The sequence below is a fragment of the Leguminivora glycinivorella genome, chromosome 15 (genome assembly GCF_023078275.1).
Source record: "Leguminivora glycinivorella isolate SPB_JAAS2020 chromosome 15, LegGlyc_1.1, whole genome shotgun sequence".
Lineage (NCBI taxonomy): Eukaryota > Metazoa > Arthropoda > Insecta > Lepidoptera > Tortricidae > Leguminivora > Leguminivora glycinivorella.
Genome location: NC_062985.1, coordinates 10,362,317 through 10,388,628, shown reverse-complemented (window position 1 = coordinate 10,388,628; position 26,312 = coordinate 10,362,317). Strand labels below are relative to the sequence as shown.

The 26,312-nt window shown below is 38.1% G+C and overlaps 1 protein-coding gene across 3 annotated transcripts in view; it reads left to right on the top strand.

The window, feature by feature from the left end:
• Positions 1-26,312, top strand: part of LOC125234244 (furin-like protease 1) — a 529,066-nt gene that overhangs the window by 473,851 nt on the left and 28,903 nt on the right. For all 3 annotated transcript variants that reach the window (XM_048140451.1, XM_048140452.1, XM_048140450.1), the window contains exons 8-12: positions 5,774-5,983; positions 14,383-14,521; positions 23,594-23,709; positions 24,162-24,269; positions 24,958-25,097. In XM_048140451.1, the coding sequence (XP_047996408.1) occupies positions 5,774-5,983; positions 14,383-14,521; positions 23,594-23,709; positions 24,162-24,269; positions 24,958-25,097 (713 nt within the window). The remainder of the gene's footprint in view (positions 1-5,773; positions 5,984-14,382; positions 14,522-23,593; positions 23,710-24,161; positions 24,270-24,957; positions 25,098-26,312) is intronic.

Here is a 26,312-nt window from a genome sequence, read left to right as displayed (position 1 = left end):
ACCGTCGCTTGATGTTGATTGGTGTGCTGACTTTATCAGACAAGCGAGCGAGATATTTATGTATTTTTCGTATGCTGTGAAGTACCTATTTCACTCTTTTTGTTTACTAGTTCAGTAGCTCAACAGATCCATCTGTATCATTCAAGATTATATATTGAATGGAATGATGAATTTGAATCAATGATAGCATTCAATATGAATCACTCAAATAAAATTGTATGAATTGAAGGTTTAAGTGTGTTGTCTTTGTCACTCTCTGAGTGAATGAGCAAGTAGGTAAATGCATAGATACTTTCCGAACTGCTAAAGTAAAGAACAATGAAGTCTCGCCGAACAAATGAATAAAAGACATACATCAAGTGAAATAGGCACTTGATTTTAATCGTTCATTCGAGAACTCTATTCTCTCTCTTCTCAGCATATATTTGACGACCGATCTGGCTCAGTCGGTAGTGACCCTGCCTGCTAAGCCGCGGTCCTGGGTTCGAATCCCGGTAAGGGCATTTATTTGTGAGTAAGCACAGATATTTGTTCCTGAGTCTTGGATGTTTTCTATACATATAAGTATGTATTTATATATTTAAGTATGTATATCGTCGCTTAGCACCCATAATACAAGCTTTGCTTAGTTTGGGGCTAAGTTGATCTGTGTAAGGTGTCCTCAATAATTATTTATTTATATTTAATTGGCGTCTAGCGTCTACCGTAGAATTAAATACTTATGTATGTGGTGGTTTTGTGGCAGGTCGACCCTGCCGTCTTTTTGATGTCGTCCGACCATCTGCCTCGTAGTTTCTCGGCTTCCAAGTCGAGGTCTCTGTAGCAATAGTAGCTGCAGGGTTAGCACATGATTGCCGCAAGATAGACTACCCGTCCTTATGTCATTAATAACGTGTGCTAATCATATGCTAGGCCTACTGGCCCCATCTATCGTCATTTCTGCGACAGGCATGAATCTTCATTCGCGAACTACTTATGTCTAATCTGCATACACGCACTGAGAGAAATATGCATTGTGAATTTAACAAGTTCGACTTGTTGATCTATTGGTTTATCCGTTTGAAACAAAAGTATTTTAGTAAACGGAATAAATCACAATATTGATGATACTTACAAGTCGAATTTGTTCGACAACAAGGTCAAGCTTGTTAAAGATATTTGATTGAATCAGCCAAACATATGTTTAAAACAATATGTGCCATGTTGCTTTTATAAAATAGACTTGTTGATTCAAATATATTGTTGATTCAAATGACGAGTAACTTGTAGAATGTACTAGTGACACTTAACAAAATCTAACTTGTTGTTTGAACCAAAGAGCACGTAGGTGCTATTTTAACTAAAAAACTTGTTGAATGAACATGAAAACTGGTTGTTTTTTTGTTCTCTTAGTGTGCGTTTGTCGATTTACGATTGTCACCTTGGCTATGCCGTTACATCCAATAACACAACAGGTCACGTTCGTCACCCGGTTCTCGAGCAAGTTCTAATTGAAAAGGAATTACGTCAGTCTAAACAAATTCCAACGAATGTAAATTACGTTTCCTTATTTAGCGAGTTTCAATTAAGGCTGCTTTACGTTGGTGACGTATTTTGAAAAGGGAATATTACACAAATAAATTAGTAACGCTTAATTAAGGGAAGTATTTTTGTGACATTTGAACCCGTGACCTTTTCGAATGTCGACTTGGACGACTGACTACAGTCAGGAAGGCGATGAATTTTCATAATACTTTTTATTAGGAAGCATTGGCATGTACCGAAATACTTATCTTAGAGAAAATGTAATATTCAAATAAGCATGGCATATAGGCATTTTCGGGAAAAAAGATTCAATTTTTCTTTTTTCCAAAATAGGTCAATTTAATGTTTTCCTACTCAGAATCACGAGCCCTTTCGATCTTACTAGGTGAAAAAAAGCGTCACAAATTTTTATTTTTCCACTTCGTTACAATTTTTCAAACATTTTGTAGAGCGGTTACAAAGTGGAAAGTATGCAAAATATTAGAAAAATTTGGTACCATTTTTTGTCTCTTGTTTTTTGTCCTAGATAGAAAGGGCTCGTGATTCTGAGTAGGAAAAACATAAAAGTTTCCTTTTTGAGTCACTGCCAGTGAAGTAAGTTGATAAGAAAGTACTCGTTATACTAAAGCAAACCTATTCAGTAATCTAGGAATAGGTATTTTTAGACTTATATTGACCGGGATATAGACCGTGATTACCTTTTTGATTTTTGTCGAGCTCCCGATATTTCGACGCAGTTGCATGCATCATGATCACGGAAAACTGAAGAAGGCGGGTGGATGTCAAAGTTGCGTAGACAGCACGCGATCTACTCTCCTTCGCGCGCGTCGGCTGCGTTCACTTTCAGCGTTACCACCGGTCACAGTCCGGGTCAATATAAGTCTAATGAAAATAACCGTGAATCATTCAAAACTCTAATAGGTATTTTTCTTTCTCACTTCCTCGTGACTGCGGGTGCGACCAGATGCGATGCTATATTCACTAAAACTCACCACCCTGTATGGTTTTCCGCCTTCATAATAATAGCCGTTTGTGTGAAATTTCTTCCAAAAAGTTGAACGATAAAAAACTTCATAATTCCCATTACCGCACATTTCACCTCAAGTTTCCTTTTATGTTATTAATAAAGAATTAGTCCTTGAAACGCGGACAAAAAGTCCTTTCAGGCCGAGTCGTAAGCGTATTTTATGTTTCGCATTTTTCAGTTCACGCAGCCATATATTTTAATGAAAAGTTACAACGGTTTTCGCTACGGGGTCGTGTTGTGATCGCTTAAAGAGAAAGAGCCTCATTTGTAACCATTGTGACTGAAAATTCCAAAGTAAATACATATTGAGGAACTGCTTAACACATATCCACCTGGCCCCAAACTATGCAAAGTTTATACGATAGTACTCTTTATTATACTGTGCTATGGGTTCTGCGATATACATTGTCGATATACATTCTAAAAAATGAAAATGATTCTGAAACAAATATCATAGTTCAATATCGAATTTAAAGTTACTACACTAGTCCCTATACACAGTGAAATAAAAAGGACCGTCAAAATTTTGCGTAGTGACTTTTGAGGCCATAATGAACAACTTTTACTAATGGGACCAATACTGAAATCGCAAACAAAATCTGGCTGTTTGATACATTCCGAATGTCATGGTGCCGCTCATTTCTATGGAACAGCCAATTTTTTTTCGCGATTTCAGCATTGGTCTCATAATAAAAGTTGTTCATTATGTAAGGACCTTAAAAATTACTATTCAAAGTTTGAATGGTACTTTTTATTTCACCTTGTATGTGCGCATTACTCTCCTTCGGAATATAGCAGCAACTTGTCATCATTTACCCCGGCCCATAATAACCCTTGTTCAACACGGTCAAAGTGCATTTTCCCCGGGCAAAAGTTGTATAACTAAGTTAGTTTGAAGGGCACAGTCGGGAGTGTAATTTCTGTAATGACGCAATTATTTTCTCCTGTTGGCTGCGACGCGATATGGTCAAGTGCTCTTGGACGTAACATTTACATAGGGTGAAGTGGGGGGAATATGTTGCTCACTTTACTCCATTCTAGGGTGTTATGATATTTTGAAGTGAAACTTCTATTGCGCCTTGCAACTGAAAGCGTTAAACGTTTAACGCTCAGTGTTATCAACTCGAATTTTGAAAAACAACACATTACGAAGTATCATTTCTTCCGCGCCCCGGACTCCACGAACTATTTTTGTAAATCAGATAAAGTAGAAGGATACCAGGCCCCGTAGCCGAATGGCATTTCTACGACGCGAAGCGAAAGGTAGTCTGGCTCTGTCGCGCTATTACGCAAGAGCGATAGAGATAGATATCTACGAGCGTTTCGTTTCGTGAGCGTTTGTGCCATTCGGCTACGCACCCTGTGCTTGTCACGCTAATTTAATGGGACCTTTCTCTCACATTTATTGACAATGGCATCTACTAGTACACTGTCAAGCACTGGTAACTTACTTTACACCTGCTAGTGATACTACCAATCCTTCATAACCCATGGTAGTGCACCACTGTTTCAAAATCCTAGTATCTAAGATATATATCGGTAGGTAAACAATTTGTTGTACAGGTTCAGGCACAATAAAACAAAATGAAATACTATTCACAAATGCATAAACTATCTCCTTAAGTAATGTATTTCAATAAGAGTTTTGAATGATTCACGGTTATTTTCATTAGACTTATATTGACCGGGATATAGACCGTGATTACCTTTTTGATTTTTGTCGAGCTCCCGATATTTCGACGCAGTTCAGAATCAAAAAGGTAATCACGGTCAATATAAGTCTAATGTATTTCAGTCAACATTTGAACACCTTGATGTTGACTATTAAGAAAAGAAACCAACATCACTTGGAAAAATACATGTCATCTATTTTAAAAATTATGTACGCTAACTTTAAAACGTAATAACACTGTATTATGAAGGTACCTGTATAAAGCTTAAGTTGGCTAGATTTAAAGAACACGTTTTAGTTCAGCGTTTTTATATTGCTTATTATTAAACATAAAGTTTACAAACGAGACTATTTTGAGTAAAAATGTACTTTCTTTTTAAAGCATATTTTTCATCCCAAACTACCCAAGTTCACCCTAATCTTGTTTGCTCCTTCAACTCTTAACCGTCTCGTTTCTTGTTTACACCGAAACCTCGTTTAAGCTCTCCTCACCGTACTTTTTCCTGATTATCTGCGCTGGCTCGAGGCCTAGCTTTATTGCGAGGAAACTTAATTTTACTTTACGTCTGATAGCTGCGGGGTACGAATTTTACCAAGCGCCTCAACTCGCTCTTCAAATTACGCGTATAAATTTTATATTTGTATAAATTTGAAAAATGTCGCGTAAGCGGAACTCACGGGAATTTTTATCGTATATTTTCTTTCGTTTATCGTAAGGAACGCTTCGCGTTTTTCTTGATAATCTTCTTTTTACGCTGCTGAAGCGGGCCCTTGATAATTCTCTTATCTTAATATTGGTGAATAAGCAAATCGTTTTCGAATTGTGTATTAGGTACGTTTGATTAAGACTACGAAGGCGATGATGATTATGTTATCTATTTTTTCAACAAGTAACATAATCATTTTTATGAATTGAAAAAAGAAAAATCGTAAAATTCCAAAGATATACCGGTCTACCAGTATTTTATTCTCGTCAGCGTCGCGGAATGCGGCCCTTATTTGATCGACTTTATGTAAAAAGGTTAATTACAGACTTTGCTATCGATTGACCCAATAGCAAGGGACACTGCTTAATTACAAGGCATGAGGTGGTCGCGTTTTTATTTTTAAATTAAAAACACTGCACTTTTTTACTAAACGCTTTTTTAACGTTAATTAATATTTATCTATCGACATGAATTATATAGATTTATAGTTGGAAGAGTTTTGCTCAGAATTTGACGTTCTGGAGGCCGATTTTTGAATCTCGGCCATTCGATTTCGAGAAATTCGCTCAATAATATCTCCACTACCAGCGGTTTAATTTCTACTAACAGAATCGAAAACTAGTGGTCATTACCACTATTAGTTTTAAAATTACTAGCCATCCTTTTAAAATTAGCATTTAATAATTTAAAAGTAGCATTACTTCGTTTTCCACAGACTATAGAACGGCGAATTCGTGCGTTCGAAATTCAAAAATCGATCCCCAGAGCTGTATTTGACTCAGTAAATAACATTAGACTTTTAAGGACCTGACAAAAACATACTAAGAAAATATTTATTCACAGGGCCGCAGCGGCAAAGGTTCCATTTTCGTCTGGGCCTCCGGCAACGGCGGTCGCGAGCACGACAACTGTAACTGCGATGGCTACACCAACTCCATTTGGACGCTGTCCATCTCTTCGGCAACAGAGCGGGGCGAAGTGCCCTGGTACTCTGAAATGTGCAGCTCTACGCTAGCTGCCACGTATAGCAGTGGCGCGCTCAATGAGAAACAAGTAAGAATAGACATTCATCATGCGTATTAGCATTCTTTATCATCATCTGAGGCATTACAGCCGCGGGTGGGCCTTAGCCTGGTCAAGCAGGTCTCTCCAGTTCGATCTATTTGTGGCCTTCCTTCTCCAACTTTTCACTCCTAGGGTCCTGATGTCCTGGTAGACGCCGTCTAATCATCTCAGCTTGGACTTGCATTCTTTAGCGTTTTAGTAATTATTAAGGCTAAATTGCAGTCCCTAGAACATCGCTGTCGAGTCACTTGTCTGTCGATAATCTACTGGATACATTCTGGGGAGTGCGCTCAAGAACTGCACGGCCTAATCCTTCTCCTTTCCATCTTTGGACATCCAGGCGGGGGGAACGAATGCACCCGTACCGTATGCGGTTAGTGTTCCATTTATCCGCACAAAACGATTTGCCTCATCTTTTGTGATGGGACTGCAAAGGAATGGATTGCACTCCCACCATCGGCGTTCCCAAAAAAATTCGACCTCTCTTTAAAGCAAGAGGGAATAGGCTCTAACTGAATCGGTGAGCTCCATCTTAGACTCTGTCTTCACTTTCCATCAGGTGCGACTAGGCTCAATCTCCGATCAGTCCATAATAAAAAATATATTAAGTAGCTTCCTTATAAATTCATAATCTGGGATGACTACAGCAACTCCATCTGGACCGGGTCACCTCTTCAGCAACAGCGAGGCAAAGTGTCCCGGTACGCCAAGATAAATATAAAACGTAAATACATACAACGCTTGTATCCCATAATGGGGTAGGAAGAGCACAACTATTTAAGTTTCAGGCGCACACCTGGCAAAAAAGGTAAAATATGAAACAAATTATTAAATTCAACTACTTACATATAATCTTCCTGTTCACTACACACCCTCCTCCTGTAACTTATAGTTTATCGACTTAAAGTAAATAAAACAATACATTAGCTGCATACTACTTGACACTAGTTTCTGTACCTACAGGCATAGTAAGGTATCTTACATTCAGTTATCTAGTGACTTTGAGGTAAACGAGACATTCATTTTTTTATGATATTACCTGCGTACAAAAATCCTAGATATATCTCATTATATCTTACTTTAATAAATTTAGATTCTATAAAATAATATTTTCTACGTATTTGCGTTAAGAGTACAAAGCCACCCAGACACCTAAAAACTAGTTACGTTGACAAAGAGAACATTCAGTTACTAAAATGGGATTAAAACTGCAACTTAGTTACAAAGATCGTATTACTAGAAGCTCAATGCAAACAAAACGAGGGTAATAACTGTGCAGCCAGCTCAATAAACAACGTCCATTAAAGCAAAAACGTCAGCGTAAAAACTATCGTAGCCAAAGATAACAAACGGAACAAAGTAGGGTGCTTTTAAATGAAATTCAGAGGAACACGACGCAAAAATGTATCTGCTTGATGAATGGCCAGGCGAGGTAATGAAATTGAATTCGCGTCGTTATAATATGCCAGTTACTAGCCACGATGCATATGTTTTCGTCTAGTCAGACCATTTTTTAAGGTTCTCCTGTTTGTACAAAAATAATGTCTTAGTTCAAAAATCATTTATGTTTAATGCTAATACTAATCTAGTTTATTTTTATGGCAGTATTGTACAATATCTAAATCTAAATACAAGAGATATCATTGATACCGAAAGGAAAAAATTACGATTTTTATTTTATCTTTTATGGATGGGTATTACAATACATGCCAGATGTAAGGGGGCCCAAAGGAAGTAACTAAGTTCTGCTAATAAACTAAAAACAAATCTTCAAGTCTATGCATGCAGAACAGCTATAGAAGAGGAGAACGTGATTAAGACAACATTTTTTAAATGTATTTTTTTTACAATATGTGTCACATGCAATTTTATTTTACAATCAAATTAAACTATAATATTATAGTACTTTTACAATTCTCATTACTGTGACGTGATATACCTACATGTGTAAACTTTTTTTTATTTATTATTTATTATAGATGGGCTTACTCTTGGCCAGGCAAAGACGTGGCCTACGATGAGCTCGCCCAGAAGATGCCTGCTCACTCTTGATTTGAACGTTATTAGAATAAACAAAATATTTCTATATTACTAGACAAACTCTTTTGCATCAGGGCTAGTACATCGATATTGTTTCAGGCTGGTTTTAGTGGCATGCGGACAGCGATCCGCACCGGTCTAATATGTATTAAGGGTGCTTTCAAAATAAACGTCAAAATAATGTAAAATTAATAGTTTTAGTCGGTGAAATACTACTCTTTCCGTTATCTAATAGATGGATTTCATTCAAGTTTCAATTAAAGCATCTTATTATCTTGATTCTTATCAGACTGGATTTTTGAAACTTACTAAATTAATTATGATTTTTTCTCTGATACAGGTTTAGGAAAACTCGCGTATAGCACTGAATTAGTCGAGCTTATTTTTAAAATTTGGACTATTTTGAATACTGAATCTGGTAAATGTATAATACATTTATCGTATATCCTGTACTATTACAATCTTTTCAGACTACATTTTTATTATAAGGTTTCGATAAAGAGTAAATGAGGCTAAGGCGAATTCATTTTTTTTAAGAAATCACCTAAAATTAAGTGACAATTTCTTTGAAAATCTACATCACATCGAAGTTATTTTTGTACTAAATTAATCTGCAACGTTTGCTAAAATTGCATTTATGCCTTAGATTATAAATTTCTATTATAAAGTTTTGTCATTTTTTTGAAAACGAGCCTTCACCGTCACAATTATTACCACGTCTGGACATTTTCATATATTTTGTTAGAACAAATAGAAAAAGTCTTATAATATGTTATATATTTGTAAACCACTCGCAAAACTCTTTTATTTAATACCACTGTACACGGTATGATTAAGCGCTCGGTTGCTATTTCACTATTTTTTACATGAAAGCCCTCTTAAGTTCAGGGAGCGTTTTAGAGTAAATTGAATGGGTCCGCGCGGACGACAACATCAACTTCATACGAACAAGCCTCAGGGTCTCTAGCCAAGCGTAGATTACTCGACGCTCGGTGACGAACGATACGCAATCGCAAGTGGCTCTGTCTCATCAATACGCAAGTGCTACAGAAACTATCCCCCTTATTCATAAACGTGCATTAAAGTTATCAAGCCAATAAAGTTCGTTTGTCCCTTTCTATCACATCAATACGTCGGAAAGGGACAAACGAACTTTATCGGCTTGATAACTTTAGTGTACGTTTATGAATAAGTGGGTATATCTACAATACGATACGAAACGGCAACGATTTTCTTATCGTATTATTTCAGTCAATGCTGTTATGGTGCTCTCGGGAAATACAATTCCAAGCAATCTACATACCATTGCCGCGTTTGTTCCATAAGCACCAAATAACTAAGTAAATTGTTTGGAATTGTGTTGGCCGTGTAAAAGCACCATTATGGGATAACAATCAATTTAACTTGAGTATAATTACCATATTGAGTATCTCAATATTTCCAACTATGGAGAACTTTAAAACAACATAGTTACATTTTATGGGCTATAAAACATATTAGCTGCTGTGGATAAAGCCTTATTTCCCAAAATATTTTCATTAATCAAAAAATATACATTCAGACTCAACCTTTGGAGGGCTTTAAAATTTAATTAACTTGAAAGGAAAGGAATAAACTCCACGTGTATCTACTTAACTTTATTTATGAGTCAAATTACAGTTTTTAATTGTTATTAAGACCTTATTATGTCCCACTGCTTTGCAAAGGCTTTTTTCCACTTTCGTCTTCCTACCGCTGTCTTCCCGATCCTGGGAAGTAGGGCTAGATTTCTTTTAGAAATTTTTCACTTTTAGAATGAGTTAAATCATCTTGACATCGCCGACGGGGTCTGTCAGATCCTCGCTTTGGGCAGGGCTGCCACTCTGTGGTGATCTTGACCCACAGCTCACTCCGCATGCGGCAGTGTCCACCCAAACCCATGTAGTTTTGGAACTACATTGAATATTTTTGTCCTAGACCGCAGTGCACGATCCATTCATTTTACATCTAATATGCTGCGCTCCATAGCCCGCTGGCAAACAAAATAATAAATAATAAAATAGAAAAAGCAATTCTCCAAACTGCTATCTACGCATGATACGTAAATTGCCCTAACAGGTGAAATAAAAATCCTACATGTGAAGACATAGCGTTCAAAGTCCTGTAATTGGGTTCGACATGTTGAGTAGTCGCTTACTAGTCTCCGTCCGGCAGTGAGATTCCCATTGCCTTACGAGGCCTACAAGCCTAGTATGACAAAAGTTTTAAATCAGAAATCCTGCCTAAAGACATTAGTATGTTGGTTTGGGACACCCCTTCTACTGGTGGAGTTTGAGAGTGGGAGATCAACGCTATGAAAAACGTAGTACGCAGTTGCATCGTCCCTTTTGTATAACTAGATACCGAAGTTCTAGTGTGAGGTAGCTCTATATAAATCTCAACTTCCACAGTTAAAGGGGCTATGTAGATTCTGTTAGGTAGGCTACGATTACACATTGATTAGGCCTAAAATCGACCGGGTATCATGGAACGAGTCGGGCCGGCCGGCATGGAAACCGCTGGGATTTGACACCAGCTAACTAGCCCTGCGAGTTAAGGTGCTCCCACGCTTGGCTGTAATAAATGTTACGCAATATGGTGTGACAGGGACAGCACGCTATCATGTTATATAACATAACAGCTAGTGTGGAGCAGGAGCACCATTAGGTGAAATCTTATAATATGTATTAAGTTCCATCAATTCCACTCTAGTCGCTCTATATGTATATTATACATTATTTGCCAGCTTTTATCTTGCAATCGGCTTTCTCCATGCAAGTGGAACGAAACCTGTATCTTTTGTGCGGGCAGCGCTCCGCTGATTGCATCCCCCGGCCGTTTGTTACAGACGGACTAACAGAAAAAAACCTGCACGTATATCCGGTATTCAACGGTGCACGTACTAAAAGAGAGTTTTTCGGCTTTTAAGTGCGCCTAGCGTAATTCAATGTAAAACGAAATCCTTTAATATATAGGTCGATGAAAAAGAGCTGGCATAAATGGAATGTATGTGTTTGTGTATCATGTTCCCCAGTAAAATATACGGATACCTACTAGTGTACGCATATAAATGTAATTAATGTTTAGTTCATTCCATTTTCACAAATTTCGTGAAACAACCGCAAAACATGAGTCTGATAATGGGAATAATAGTAAAAAAAAAAGTACGTACCTTTTACTCGAGGACGTCACATATTATATTTCAAAGTTACACTTTTGCCGTTGGAGCGATTTCCATGCAGGTATTTTGCCTTCTTTCTAATTTCCTTTTAATATGCCATTCAAGTTTCAAAATAAAATTCTGTTAGGTACATCCTAATCAGTCTATATCAATTTTTATATTCACAATAAATATTCACTGTTTCTAAGTTTTTATTATTAATCTCTTTATTTATTTTAACTCTTAGGCTAGGCTATTTTATAATATAATTATAAAAGTAAAATAAAAAAAAACACTTACAAAACAATACAAAAAACCTAACCTAGGGTGCCGCCAGCAGCGGGGCAGGGCAGGGCCCAAGCTGCCGGTGGTTAGGGCTGCAGAGAGAGGACCCGTCGGACTATCCGCGCCGTGTCCGTTGAGACTCTTCGCTATGAGACCGTTCGCTGAAACGACTATCGGAACAATGATCGTTGAATCAACATCCCACATAGCGGTTATCTCGTGTGCCAAGTCTATAGGTACTTACTGGACTTGTCCTTCTTTAATTATTATTAAGAGCCCATATGTTCCCACTGTTGGGCAAATGCCTCCCTCAAATTCCTCCACGCTTCCCTATCCCCTGAAGTCTCCCACCAGTCCTCGTCAAAGGAGTCAAGCTCGTCACGCCATCTCTGGCGAGGTCTACCGCGACGCCTTACAATTTGTGGTACCCAACTTAAGTAACTTTTCTCAAATAAAAGTAAATTAGATACTACGCGTAGACTTAGAATTGACTTACCAATATAAAGCAAAAGTTTTCGGCATTAATAACTTGGTTCGCAAGAAATGTAAGCTAACGATTGGAAAGGAAAGTTGTTATGTACTTACTGAAGAAACTTGAGTCAATATTTAATTAATTTTGTTAACCCACAAAGACAGGATATTTTGTAAGGAATTAAAGATCATCCGTAATGTAATTTTCCCCTCACTAGCTCGGAAACACGTGTTTTGTCCTTTAATACCAGCGGGTAAAAACGCATTTTATCCACTAGTGGGTAAAGTAATTTGATCTTGAATAAAGTCAAATTAACTGCTTTAAAATTGATAAATGTGAATCTAGTAATAAAGATGATTTACCACCTGTTGGAACTACTGGAAGCAGCGTAAACGCATTTTTTGCGTTGTAGTTTCCTCGCTATAGTGAGGGGAAAAGTTTCGTGTTACACTCGGGTGCAAATGTATTTTACTTCTCGTGTGTTAAAAAACTCGCAAGTCCAGGATTCCTTTCACTTGCTCGTTTTTCAATTCCACACTCGGCGTTAAAATACAACTTTGCCCCCTTGTATAACAAATAACTATTATTTTTCTAAGCAACCAAGTCGTTTCACTTGTCACTAGTCAAACTAGTCAAAGGAAAATGAGTCAGGACAAAAGGCAAGCTTTATTGTTATTATTTTATACAGTAGGTAGTAATGACAACAACTAAAAATAATATGAGTTCTAGTTTTATAATTAGAAAGTTCCATTTTATTATTCCTTGAATTGAATACGACCCCGATATTACTTTTTTTTACTTTGGATGTGATGACTAACAAAGGGAATCACAGCACAGTTTATTTCGTAAAGTTTGCTAAGAGATCAATTTATTGCTGTTATCTTTATACGTCGTATTGTAGGGTATCCTGTAAAAATGAAGTGAAATCGGTCGTATCAAAAACCTTATAAAACAAATTTGTATTTGGACGTTAACGGCATCAAAGAATAAAACAGTACATAGCGACCAGCCAACCAACCAGTGTTCAAAAGAGGTCAAAAAAGTCGAGTGAACTGGGTAGCAATAAGCGAAGCCAAATAGTACATTACGATGCAAGTGCGGAAAAGAAGAAGTTCGACCAAAGGGAGTGTTTTAAATCGACATTAGTTACGAATTTCCTTTTCGCACGTGTATCGATGGCCTCCAAATTCCACTTCTCGCACTAGTGCGTAAAAAAAGCAGCATCTGTACTGAAATAGTACATTACGATACAAGTGCGTAAAAAAAGAAGTTCGAAACGAGTGGCGATAAATTAAAATCCATCCATCTGTACTGAAAAACGTCGTACGATACACGTGCGAAAAGGAAATTCGTAACTCGTGTCGATTTAAAACACTCCCTTCGGTCGTGTTTTAATTTATCGCCACTCGTTTCGAACTTCCTTTTTTACGCACTTGTATCGTAATGTACTATTGTAAGGCTCCCATGGCGTTTGGCGAAGCGAAGAGAAAACCGAGAGTACGAATCTAGACTTTATTGACAAGGTTACAAGTTATATACCTCACTGAACCTACATGACCCAGCAGGGGTGGATGCATGTATGGCTAGGTAGGGTTACTTAGCTAGAAGACACTCGTATGCTTAAGCAAAGGTTAAGGCATAGAGCGTGCAGTAAGCTAGTTCCTACTGTGAGAGTACAACGATACTCAGTCGACGCCGGGGGGTCATGATTCTACGTTGCCCAAACGTTGGCGTGTTCTATCTTCCTGATGCTCTGTGTGTGGGCGACATCTATTGGTGCACAGCGGAAACACTAAGGAAACATGCAAGGCGCAGATAGGAATTAGACGGCCGATCGATGCGCTCGATGCGGTTGTAACGGTGCGGGGTGCGCGCTGTGCGTGAGCGTGTGGCCTAAGTAAAGCACCGCAGCTGCGATAGATGGCGCGCCCGTGGTCGTTCGGTGTTGTTCTAGTTACACTATTTCAATTCAAGATAATAGTTATTTGTTTTACAAGGGGTTGCCCAAGTTGTTGTTTAACCACACGTCCCAATATTGATACCCGAGCAAGCGAAAGATTCCAATATTAAACCGCGAGCGTAGCGAGTGATTCCAAAAGTGGAATCTTGAGCGTTGCGAGGGTATCAAGGCACGAAGGTTAAACTAACTTTGCCACCGAGTGAAACACAAAATTTTTCACCTCACCAACACGAACAAATTACTGGCTATAAACTATCAAACTAAATCAAACCCATCTATTTATTTAATATTTATTGATTAAAATCATCATTCATAGGTAAATTATCCCAGCCAGCTTAAGACATCAAGTTAAAGTTTGTATGAAATTACGTTGCACTCTTGTGGATAAAATGCAAATTTTGCTATCTTTTTTCGAAAGCAAAGAGAGCCTTTACCGTTTTCTTTGTTTGCAGGTGGTGACCACAGACCTGCACCATTCGTGCACCGCCGGGCACACGGGCACGTCGGCGTCCGCGCCGCTCGCCGCCGGCATCTGTGCGCTCGCGCTGCAGGCCAACCGGGAGCTGACGTGGCGAGATATGCAACACATCGGTAAGCCAATAAGGAACTTGAACTTCTTCTTCTTTGCTGTTACCCTCTGCTGGGGTGTAGGGCTCGAATCATATTTCTCCATTTACTCCTGTCTTGGGCAGTTTGGGTGACCTCCTCCCACCCCATGCCTAGCACCCTGAGCTCCTGCTGAACCGAACGACGCCAGGTCGATTTAGGGCGGCATGGTTTGCGCTTTCCGGGTACATTCCAGGTGAGGGCCATTTTGGATAGGTGCGTATCAGGTTTTCTGAGGATGTGTCCAATCCAATGCCATTTCCGCGTCTGTATTTCTTCTTGTACGGGTGCTTGTCCAGTTATTCTCCATAAGTGGGCGTTTGTGATCCAGTTAGGCCAAAAGATACGCAGGATCTGCCTCAAGCATTTGTTCACAAACACTTGGAGTTTTGACATTAGGTCTTTGCGGACAAACCAGGTCTCATACCCGTACAGTAATACGGTCTTGACTGTACCACAGTATAAGGGCATTTTCAGAATTTGGGACCCCCCATTAGCGTAAGTCGTTAACAAAAATTAACTCACTGTCAGTTTTGTAACTCTATCGGGACGAGTGTTGGCATATCACTACAATATCAAAATTTCAATTTATTTTTTCAACTGGGCCATTTTTTTCAAAGTTGTCCACCCCACTTTTTTTTAGATTTGGATTTTTTTATGTGTTTTCCACTCAGAATCGAGAGCTCTTTCAATCCTAATAGGAGAAAAAAAGTGTCCCAAGGTTTTTTTCCCATTCCGTTATCACTTTTTCATACATTTTGTATGGCGGTAACGGAATGGAAGGTTCGAAAAAATGTATGGAAATCTTGGGACATTTTTTTTCTCCTATAAGGATCGAAAGAGCTCTCGATTCTGAGTATGAATCGCGTAAAAAATACCCATGTTACAAAAAAAGTGGGGTGGACAACTTTGAAAAAAATGGCCCAACTCCTTAATAGCAAAGTAAAGCCTGGCCAGAAATATGTGTCTATTGTCAGGAGGGCGCTGTTATTCTGATGTATGGAGTGACAGTTCGTTTAGTATGAAGAAAATAGTTCTAATGAAGTACCGCGACATGGCGCGTAGTCATATATTCCAGCCGGCGTATTATGATTCCAATTTTATCATTTATCCACGTGGATAAAGCATCCGTCACGCTTTGGCAAGTATGTCAGTGTGAGAGTGACAGTTGTCTTATCCACGTGGACAAGTGATAAAATTGGAAGCATGATACGCCGGCTGGTCAGGCTTTAGTGTAGCAAAGACATGTAACTCCGTATAGACGGATACCTAGTCTAAGAAAAAAACGTACCTCAAAGCCCTAGAGAAAAAGGTACGGTGGCCTAGATGACGTTACACCTTTGGGGAACGCTCGGCTATAGATGGCGCTAATAATATTTGACATTTTAACACATATCAAGCTAACAATATGGGCCAAATTGTCAAAACTGAGGTTCAAAAGTTTTAAGCTTGTGTCGAAAGATGGCAGTCTATACTGTGATTACACATTTTACTTTGACAGTAACTCTCTATAATACTCGATCCTCTTTGAGTGTAGTAAGTAGCATTTTGTGCTCATAAATATCTGCGTGTTTATGTTGTATAAAACGCTACAAATTTAACTAAACCTAATTTATTATTTACTTCACCTGCACATTGTGTAATCTGCCGTGTTTGAATGTAAACCTGGTACAAAGTACCTACTAGCTTTAGCTTCCTCAAGTTACGCGTAACAAGCGCGGATCCAGCTTCGTGCCCAGGGGGGGGTCACGTGGTAAAGGCCCGGGGCCCCAGGGGGGGGGGGGTCACGTGGTCTATTTGTATGGCCAACTTAGGCTCCAGGGGGGGGGGGTGACCCCCATGACCCCCCCTGGATCCGCGCATGACGCGTAACTAAAGACGCATCTGAATTATTAATTTCGTTCAACGAAGACCCATGGTTCTGAATACAGGGTGTACCAGGAGACATGCTCTCTCAATAAGTTAGCTACTGTTTCGTACAGATGTAGTGCAAAAAGCTTTTCCTTCGTATTTTTACGGAAACGTTCGTATTTGTCACGCTAGTTTAAACAGTTAGTACGTCTTGTACTGAGACTTTTTTTTTTTTATACTACGTCGGTGGCAAACAAGCATACGGCCCGCCTGATGTAAAGCGGTCACCGTAACCTATGGACGCCTGCAACTCAAACAGTGTCACAAGCGCGTTGCCACCCTATTAGAAACTTGTACACTCCCTTTTACTGTTTTGCTTTTGCTGTGACTGACTGAAATAGCATGTCACGTTCGTACGTTTCCGTAAAAATACGAAGGAAATCTTTTCGCATTACATCTGTAGGTTAGGTACGTACTAGAATGTGGTAATTAATAATTAGCGTTAGCTCTAATTAACACAAGTCAAATTATAATCTATTGAAAATAATTACTTACTTAAGTATAACCTATTGGTCACTTTTTCTTTCATATGTGTAATTTATTTCGGTTTTAATTATCGTTAGATTATTATTTAATTGCCAATGACCAATAAATAAAGTTTTCATTTATTTGCTACTTCCGTGGTCACCCTACAAAATAAAGGATATGTCATCGTCAAGTTCTTTTTTTTCTCACTCAACAGAGACATATTTCTTCATAATCGAATTTATGTATGTATGTATGTATAAGCTTTATTGTACATAAAGGAAACAAAAGAGACACAGTTACAGAGTCAGTGATATACAATGTAGGCGGACTTATCCCTTAATGGGATCTCTTCCAGTCAACCTTTGATGAAATGAGTAGAAGCGAATTAACGATAAGTGACCAATTTAAAAATGTACAACCACTAAAAGAATTAAATGCAAATTTTGTATACACATGGTAACAAATATATACATATACAATTACATTAATACACCAATATTTACATATATAATAATATAATATTATGTCATGAACCAATCAATCAATTAACATTAAATTATTCAATCAGTTAACATTAAATTTAATGAGTATGTAGAATTGTAGATAATGTAGTTGTAGGTGTAGTCTTGCTCACGTCTAATGCATCACTCTGTATATTAAACTTGTTTAAGATTTACATGGTCGCTGATGCAGAGGAAAATAAATAAAGTTTGCACACCTTTCGGCAACTTTCGTTATATGTTTTCTTGAAAAATTGCTAGAATAACGGGAGCAAACTGTGCCCCAGAGGAGGAGTTTTATACGTGCACGGTGTTAGTTGCCTAAAGGTTGTTTATACCTACAAGTTTTTAATTTTATTTATCTAGTTTAGTTGTAAAATATTGAAATACTAACGCCGTGGCTTGCGTGGGCGACGGTCGCGCGACGGCGATGCGACGCATACGAAATCAAACCTTATCGATATGGAAGTATGAGACGCAACGGCGACGCGGCCCACGCAACACGTAAGAGAATGACTGTGAGGTAACCAAGAGCGGATGGGTGGCACTTTCAGCGGGGAGCAGGAGTGGCCATACTGTACTCTTTATTATACTGTGCAAGGAGTAGAATTGTTGCATATTTGTGCTGTAACTTTATTTCAAACTTTAAAAATCTTAATAGTTACGCATTTAGAATGTCAGCACCGCAGAAGAAAAAAAGTTGCGCTCCACCATCTGTGTTCCCAGAAAAATACGACTTCGGTCTCTTTAAAGAAATAGTGAATAGGCTTTTGCTGAATCAGTAGGCTCCATCTTAAACTCTGTCCTCACTTTCAGGTGTGACTAGGGTCAATCGCCGATCAGTCTACAATTAAAAAAAACCGGCCAAGAGCGTGTCGGGCCACGCTCAGTGTAGGGTTCCGTAGTTTTCCGTATTTTTCTCAAAAACTACTGAACCTATCAAGTTCAAAACAATTTTCCTAGAAAGTCTTTATAAAGTTCTACTTTTGTGATTTTTTTCATATTTTTTAAACATATGGTTCAAAAGTTAGAGGGGGGGGGACGCACTTTTTTTTCCTTTAGGAGCGATTATTTCCAAAAATATTAACATTATCAAAAAACAATCTTAGTAAACCCTTATTCATTTTTAAATACCTATCCAACAATATATCACACGTTGGGGTTGGAATGAAAAAAAAAATCAGCCCCCACTTTACATGTAGGGGGGGTACCCTAATAAAACATTTTTTTCCATTTTTTATTTTTGCACTTTGTTGGCGTGATTAATATACATATTGGTACCAAATTTCAGCTTTCTAGTGCTAACGGTTACTGAGATTATCCGCGGACGGACGGACGGACGGACGGACGGACGGACGGACGGACGGACGGACGGACGGACGGACGGACGGACGGACGGACGGACGGACGGACAGACAGACATGGCGAAACTATAAGGGTTCCTAGTTGACTACGGAACCCTAAAAAGTAGAAACTCTTCGACCATAACTGCTTCGACCATAAAGCCCCATTTAGATGGTACGAGTTTCTCGCCTCGAACGTACGATTATCGAAGTACGAGAGAAAATATCGTATCATGTAAACTATGCGTACGATATCGCACGAGAGGGGGCGATAATCGCCTCGCCTTTGATATTTGTATGTCTCCGTGTAAACAAAACACATATGCGAGAATCGTATACGAGTTTATACGCTACTCAGTCGAAATGAATTCAGTAGAAATCATGTAAAACATGGTGTTTTTATATTTATAGCTGCCTCTCAGTAACTGCTAAAACCAAAAATAAATTCAGCTTATTAAAATTTATGCAGTTAATGTTTACCTACTGACATTTTACCCCTATCTATGGGGCAAAATGTCTACTATAATTTAAAAAAAATGTTATTTATATTCTATGTTTAATAATATTTTAAACCTAATCGCAAGTATCGCAACCAAGATTTTATTAGCTAGGTAACGCTACGGTCGAAATCATTATTTTCCCTATTGTATATTATTGAGATCTTCATAAATCATTTATAGTGTTTTTAATATTATTGGGTACTATTCATCTTAAATTCAAATAAATCCAAGGTAAATTATACCCAATATTATAAAAAAAGCATATAATATATGTGTTTATAATTAATTAATTAGCAACTAGGCACGCAAGTTGACAGGCAAAACTCGTATGTAAATCGGTTCGCTCCGATTCGTGCGATAATCGCACGTTCGAGAAAAAATGTCATACGAGAACTGGTTTAGACGAGTCGAGAAATGTTATGGAAATATCTCCCGAAAATTCTACACTCCGTCTAAACTATTTCGCCTGGCGATAATCGCCTGGCGAGTCTCGCATACGATACTCGTATGCGAGTTTTTATTTCTCGCACTAATGTAAACGTTTTGGTACGATACTCGCCAGGCGATTATCGCATACGATAATGTCATACGAGTTTCTCGACCAAGACGGGCGAGAAACTCGTACCATCTAAATGGGGCTTTAGGCCTGATTTAGACGGCGTCCGAACTCGCATACGATTTTAGTTACATTGCGGGCTGTTGAGGTTACATACAATTTTACACAGCCATCAAATACCGCAATGTAATAAAACTCGTACCGTCTAAATGGGCCCTTATTCGAAAAAGTCAAACCATGGCCAAGTCAGTCAATGGTTATGACAGATGGCGCCACCTTATATTAGTCCATTGCACAGATAGAGAAGAAAAAGAAGATGATATATTTTTTCTCTCTCACATGCCTAAGCACTTGCACAGGCGCCGCCTGGCAGGATAAAATGTCAGTGTGCCTCCTCATTCATAACGTCTTGGTGATATACTGACGAACTGTGGGCTATTTTCCTACAGGCATTTGTCACTGTTGTGAAATAGGGCATAATAAAATGAACATCTAATCCTAATGTCGACAAAAAATGCTAGTTACCATAGCAATAGACAAGCTAATTCTAACTTACACTAGGGTTTAGGATACTATTTAGTTTAGTAGTTGTGTTGAGGAATAATAACTAAATGACATGTCTTTTGTTCCGTTCTGCTAGTTTGATATTTTTCGGCTTGAGTGCGGAAAGAGAAGATTCGTTGAATGTTTTGGATTCCATACATTCCTAGACCCTTTTTTCCTCACTGACTCACACACACTCACACACACATAAGCCAAGCTTATTCAGGCGAACACTGAAAGTTCGAACTTAGCTTTTACCGCAAAAAGCGATTAACTGTCGATTCAGACGTCTCTAATGTTAATGGTCGATATTTGGTTACTTATGATCAAAGAAGATTGAGTATTATAGAGAGCTACTGTCAAAGTAAAATATGTAATCACAGTGCATAGACTGCCATCTCTCGACACAAGCTTAAAACTATTAAGCCTCAATTTTGACCATTTGGCCCATATTCTTAGCTTAATATGTGTTATTTTCTTAGGATATTTTTGTGTAAGTATTTGTTTTTATTATTTGTTTCTTTTTTTAATTTCACCATTTTGTCCTGTGTATGTGTGCTGTACTGAATAAATGTCTTTTCTTTCTTTCTTTCTAAAATGTCAAATATTAATATTAGCGCCATCTAGCCGAGCGTCCCCCAAAGGTGTAACGCCATCTAGGCCACCGTACCTTTTTCTATATGGCTCTGAGGTACGTTTTTTCTTAGACTGTAGCTGTCTATACGAAGTCACATATGTCTTTGCTTATGATAAAGCGTGCGCTCATATACTTTGACCTCAGTTCCGATATTAGTTCGGGTTGATATCTGAAGCTTGAGGACCTCGCACAATATTCTGGAACCTGATGGAATACTTTAGATATAATAGATTACATATATTTAGTATAGCGAATTTGATGTACAATTGTACAGTGTGCAAGCTTTGTACGGGAGATAAAGACAGGATTCCTTAGTGTAATAAGTAATAGAAATTCGTGGTTGAAAGTGTTGAAACCTTTCAGGATCTTTAATGTCACCTTGTGTAACGAATGCTAGATAGGTATTGCTACAAAGGTAAAACTAATAAATATATTTCAGAATAGAATGTTAAAAATATTACCTAAGAGAATTGTGCATAAATATTATAACAGAATATTTCACATGTATTTTGTATCACCGAGGGAGTCGAAAATATGTAAAAAATGATAGTTACTCGAAAAATTAGAATTATGGCACTCTGTGGACCAAGTTAGCGCGCTAGCTCGAATCAGAGTATAAAAACTAAACAATAGTTTATCTCACAGTACCAAATAATTGTATTTGTAAAACTACTGTGTATCCACTACTGCATGGATTTGTCCTTATTTGCAATAAAGATTTGAGTATTGAGTATCGAGTAAAGAAAAAAAACATCCCTTTTATCTCGGTTAGTTCTCTAGAAATACTTATCTGATCAGTCAGAAGTTGTCACATAAATTTTATTGACAGTTGCGGTTGATATATCTATTGTAAAAAAATGCATTTAGGATCCCAATTAAATTACCAACCACTTGCGAAGACAACGATAATTTTATTCTATTACAATCTACGGGTCTGAATGAAATAAAATTTTGTAATATTACAAGAATCTTGAGTCACATTTTGAGATACGAAAGTGGCTAATACTTAAAATATACAGAGTGGGGCCTGTAACAAAAGCAAAAAATTAAACTGTAGGCTATTCTCCTTATACTGATCAACATTTGTTCAGCGACTTTTAAAAATAACTTGTATTTTGATTTTTATCACCCTTGAAAGTTTTTTCTAAGAGGTAATGTATTGCGAATTCTGTTAAGTCTAAAGTGTGACAGACAACGTCAATGACAACAATAATGGCGTCCATTGAAGCTAATATTTATTTTGTATGAAAAGTTAGAAAATTAGAGACTTCATGATTTTGTAAAGTCGCTAAACAAATGTTGGTCAGTTTAAGGAGTACAGCCTACAGTTTAATTTTTTGCTTTTGTTACAGGCCCCACCCTGTATAACAATTATAAGATACTGATATTTCACTGTCAATGTTGGCATTTCTACAAACTACAACGTCATTTTTAACACATTCAAATTGATATCGTGCCTATCGCTGTAATGTCTTATGAGCGTTGATCGGACTGAACCGACCGTGTTTACCTCTAGATTGCATAACTGCCCCTTTAGCACAACTTGCCTTGTCGCGCGCGAGTCCATACATCAAGCGCGACTTCAAGTATGGACTCGCGCGCGACAAGGCAAGTTGTGCTAGAGGCGTCCAGTCAAGAGAACCCTTGTAAGCAATATTTCGTGTCTTCGTTTTAATTACTTAAAGTTGGACTACTCTATTTCAATCTACTGTAGACAAACTTTTTAGTTAATATTATGCTAGGTATTTTCATATGTATTCTAGGTTATCTATTTTAGGTAGACTTTGTAGGTTAGTAAATTCGGATTATTTATTTGCCAGGCTGTCTAGACTGTTAGCGTTTATTATAAATATCTAGGAATTTTGGATTAATATTGGCACAAACTATTCTGATCAATTTAGATATTGTAATTTTGGTTGGTGTTAGGTATCTAAGTAATATCTAGTAAAACATCAAAGCGGATTTGTAGAATGTTATTAGAAATGCCAACAAGGGCAAATAATTTAATCGTAAAATTTAGGATAACGCCTGATGAAAAATGACAGGCAATAATATATTTTTTGAGCAAAATCTGCAAAATGCTTACATCAATTAACAGGCGTTGCCTTAATTACCTTACCTTCGGGGCAGGATTCAGATATATTTTACTTTTTTAAAGAACAGTTTTGTTTTTATTATTATTATTTATTTAATAAAACATCTTACATAAAAACTTGAATATAAGTACAATGTCCGCCAAAACTGTTTACACAGTTTTACTGTGGGATCTGGGTGAGTCAAGGTACATATAATTAGTTGTCATGTTAATGAAAACAGGCAGGCAAGTACACTTACAAGTAGTGCGATAGGGACGGCCTGATGTTTTATCATTTATCGCGCGACCATGATTGCCCTACAGATCTACATAAGTATATTGCCAAAGATGGTTAGGTAGTTCACAAATAAATGAGGCATCTAAATTTTGTCTAGGCAGTGTTTGAACGAAGCTCTCTTAAATCTATTTTTGTTTTTCTCCTCTTATAGAAAGAAACTAGTTCTGACGCCTCTCCTTAGGCACCTGTCACGAAAATAACCATTATTTATAATGATTTTGTTGTAGTGGTCCGAACGGCGCGTCCTGAGCGTTTGAGCGCCGGCGGCGAGTGGCGAGTCAACGGCGTCGGTAGGAACGTGTCACACTCATTCGGCTACGGTCTGCTGGACGCTGCTGGCATGGTCAGTACAATATAGTATAGTACTATTTTGGTGATAAGTATATATAAAAAGGGAATAGGGTATTGCTGGGTGAGCGCAGGTAAATACTGGGCTATAATACGCAGTAATAAATCGTATATTTGCACAAGCTCACACAAGCTTTGACTTGCTTTGATTATTTATACTTAGTGTTTTATTATAACTATTGTTTTATAGGCTTACACTGCTATGAAAAACTTCGCCGCCCTACCTGATGACGCTCTGTTTATAGTCTGTAATAGACTCTAATGTTGGTAAATATTTTTGATAGGAATCGGCTCAATACTGATTTGACATTCGATAAAGAATTGGTATCACCAAAGAAAAAATACCGTTCAAAATTTAAAAAAAAAATCAAAAACACTTGGGAGTCTTTTTCATACTTCGAAAACCCTAAGAGTTCAAAACACTCATAATAAAATCGTTTAATATAGGTCCGCATGGCGCGTAGCTGGAAGACCGTGCCACCGCAACGAACGTGTGAGCTCGTCGCGCCAAAACCGCAGCGAGCGGTTCCGCCCCGCTCCAGTGTGACGTTACAGGTATGTTCTTATATATTTAGTTATTTCTAAAACTTTGAAGCTATCTGTCGTTTTTGCATTAATCTTGATTTACGCGAACGCGACATTATTTATGTCAATATTTAAATTATTTAAGCGTATGGCGTATACTTGTAGACAATTAATATTATAAGTCGACATCCAGGTTACGCAACCAACCGATCGCGTCAGGTGTCAAATTGGTATAGAGATCCACCGGGCTGTCTTGGAAACGTCTCTTAGGGCAGAAATGCCATTCGGCTACGGGGCTTGGGCTTTTCAATCCTTCTCAATTCTAGTCCACCAGGTAGAAAGTGAACTACTCTTTCCACGCGGTTCTGTTAGGATATTTAAAGCTGTCTTCACGGAGTAGTCATCGGTCATCGCTTCATAAATATTGGACCCTGAACTTACATAATAGTACATTTCGATAGAAGTGCGAAAAAGAGGAAGTTCGAAACGAGTGGCGATAAATTAAAACACAACCGAAGGGAGTATTTTAAATCGACACGAGAGAGTTACGAATTTCCTTTTCGCACGTGTATCGAACGACATTTTTCAGTACAGATGGACCTCCGAAGTTTCGACCTGACATATAATGAACCACTTCTCGCACTAGTGCGTATAAAAAACACCATCGGTACTGAAAAGATCCTTATGAAAACTCACTAAAATCATCCTTTATCCACAGTTGGACGTGAATGCGTGTCCCGGAGTGAACTACTTGGAGCACGTGCAGGCGAAGGTGTCTCTCTCCGCGGCCAGGAGGGGGGACCTGAAGATCACCCTGACCTCACCAGCTGGGACTGAGGTCACTTTACTGGCTCCAAGGTAAACAATATACTATTTAGTATGCTTCCAATTTTATCACATATCCACGTGGATAAGACATCTATCACTCTCACACTGATATACTTGCCAAAGCGTGATGGATAAGGTGATAAAATTGGCAGCATAATACGCCGGCTGGTCATGATTCCGTAGGATTAAATAGACTTATATACAGTGACCATAGTATAGACTCTTGATTACCTTTTTGTTTTTTGTCGAGCTGCCGATATTTTGATGCAGTTATGTCTGTACCTAACTTGTGCCATGTGGTCACGGGTAACCGCGAATCATTCAAAATTGTGTAAAAATTGTCATACATATTATAATTGCCAACTATTTAATTCTTTCGAACCAACGATTAGGCTTTACTTACCTTCTTTGAGGATAACTTCTAGTAGAAAGTATAGAATGCAGAGACTACGGGACATCAAGACAAACAAGTGGGCCATTTTTTTAAAGTTGTCCACCCCACTTTTTTTTGGATTTGGAAATCCGGTTTCCACTCAGAATCGCGAGCTCTTTCAATCCTAATAGGATAAAAAAAAGTGACCCAAAGTTTTTTCCCATTCCGTTACCATTTTTTCATACATTTTGTATGGCGATAACGGAATCGAAGGTTTGAAAAATGTTTAAAAATGTGTAAAGGCGGGGTGTCGCTACTCTTGAGAAAGGTTCTCGAAATTGAACCGAAACATGTCGAACGCTATATCGACTTAATACGTGAGTAACCCGCTTAAAATATTTTTAAATATGTATGAGTCTCACGGGAGTTTTATAGTTAAAATTTGAAAAATGTATGGAAATCTTGGGACATTTTTTTTCTCCTATCAGGATCGAAAGACCTAGGTAGCGATTTTGAGTATGAATCGCGTACCCATGTTACAAAAAAAGTGGGGTGGATAACTATGAAAAAATGGCCCAAGTATTTAAATGGCGAATGAATAAAATCACTAAAATTTGTCACAAGCCATGGTAATGGTGGTTATGTCCCTAGCAAAGCAGCTTGCTTATTAGGATTAGGCCTCGGGCCCCTACTCACATTTACACCCTTTTGCAGTTTAGAACCATAGGCCCGGGCACACCTCGGACACTAGCGTTCAAATATATGAAAGAGGCGCGTTCCTAGCACACAGTCCAAGCTCGTGTAGGTGAAGGCGTACTATGCTTGTATGAGTGAAATATGACAGGTCGACTGTTCGCGTTATTGACAGGCGG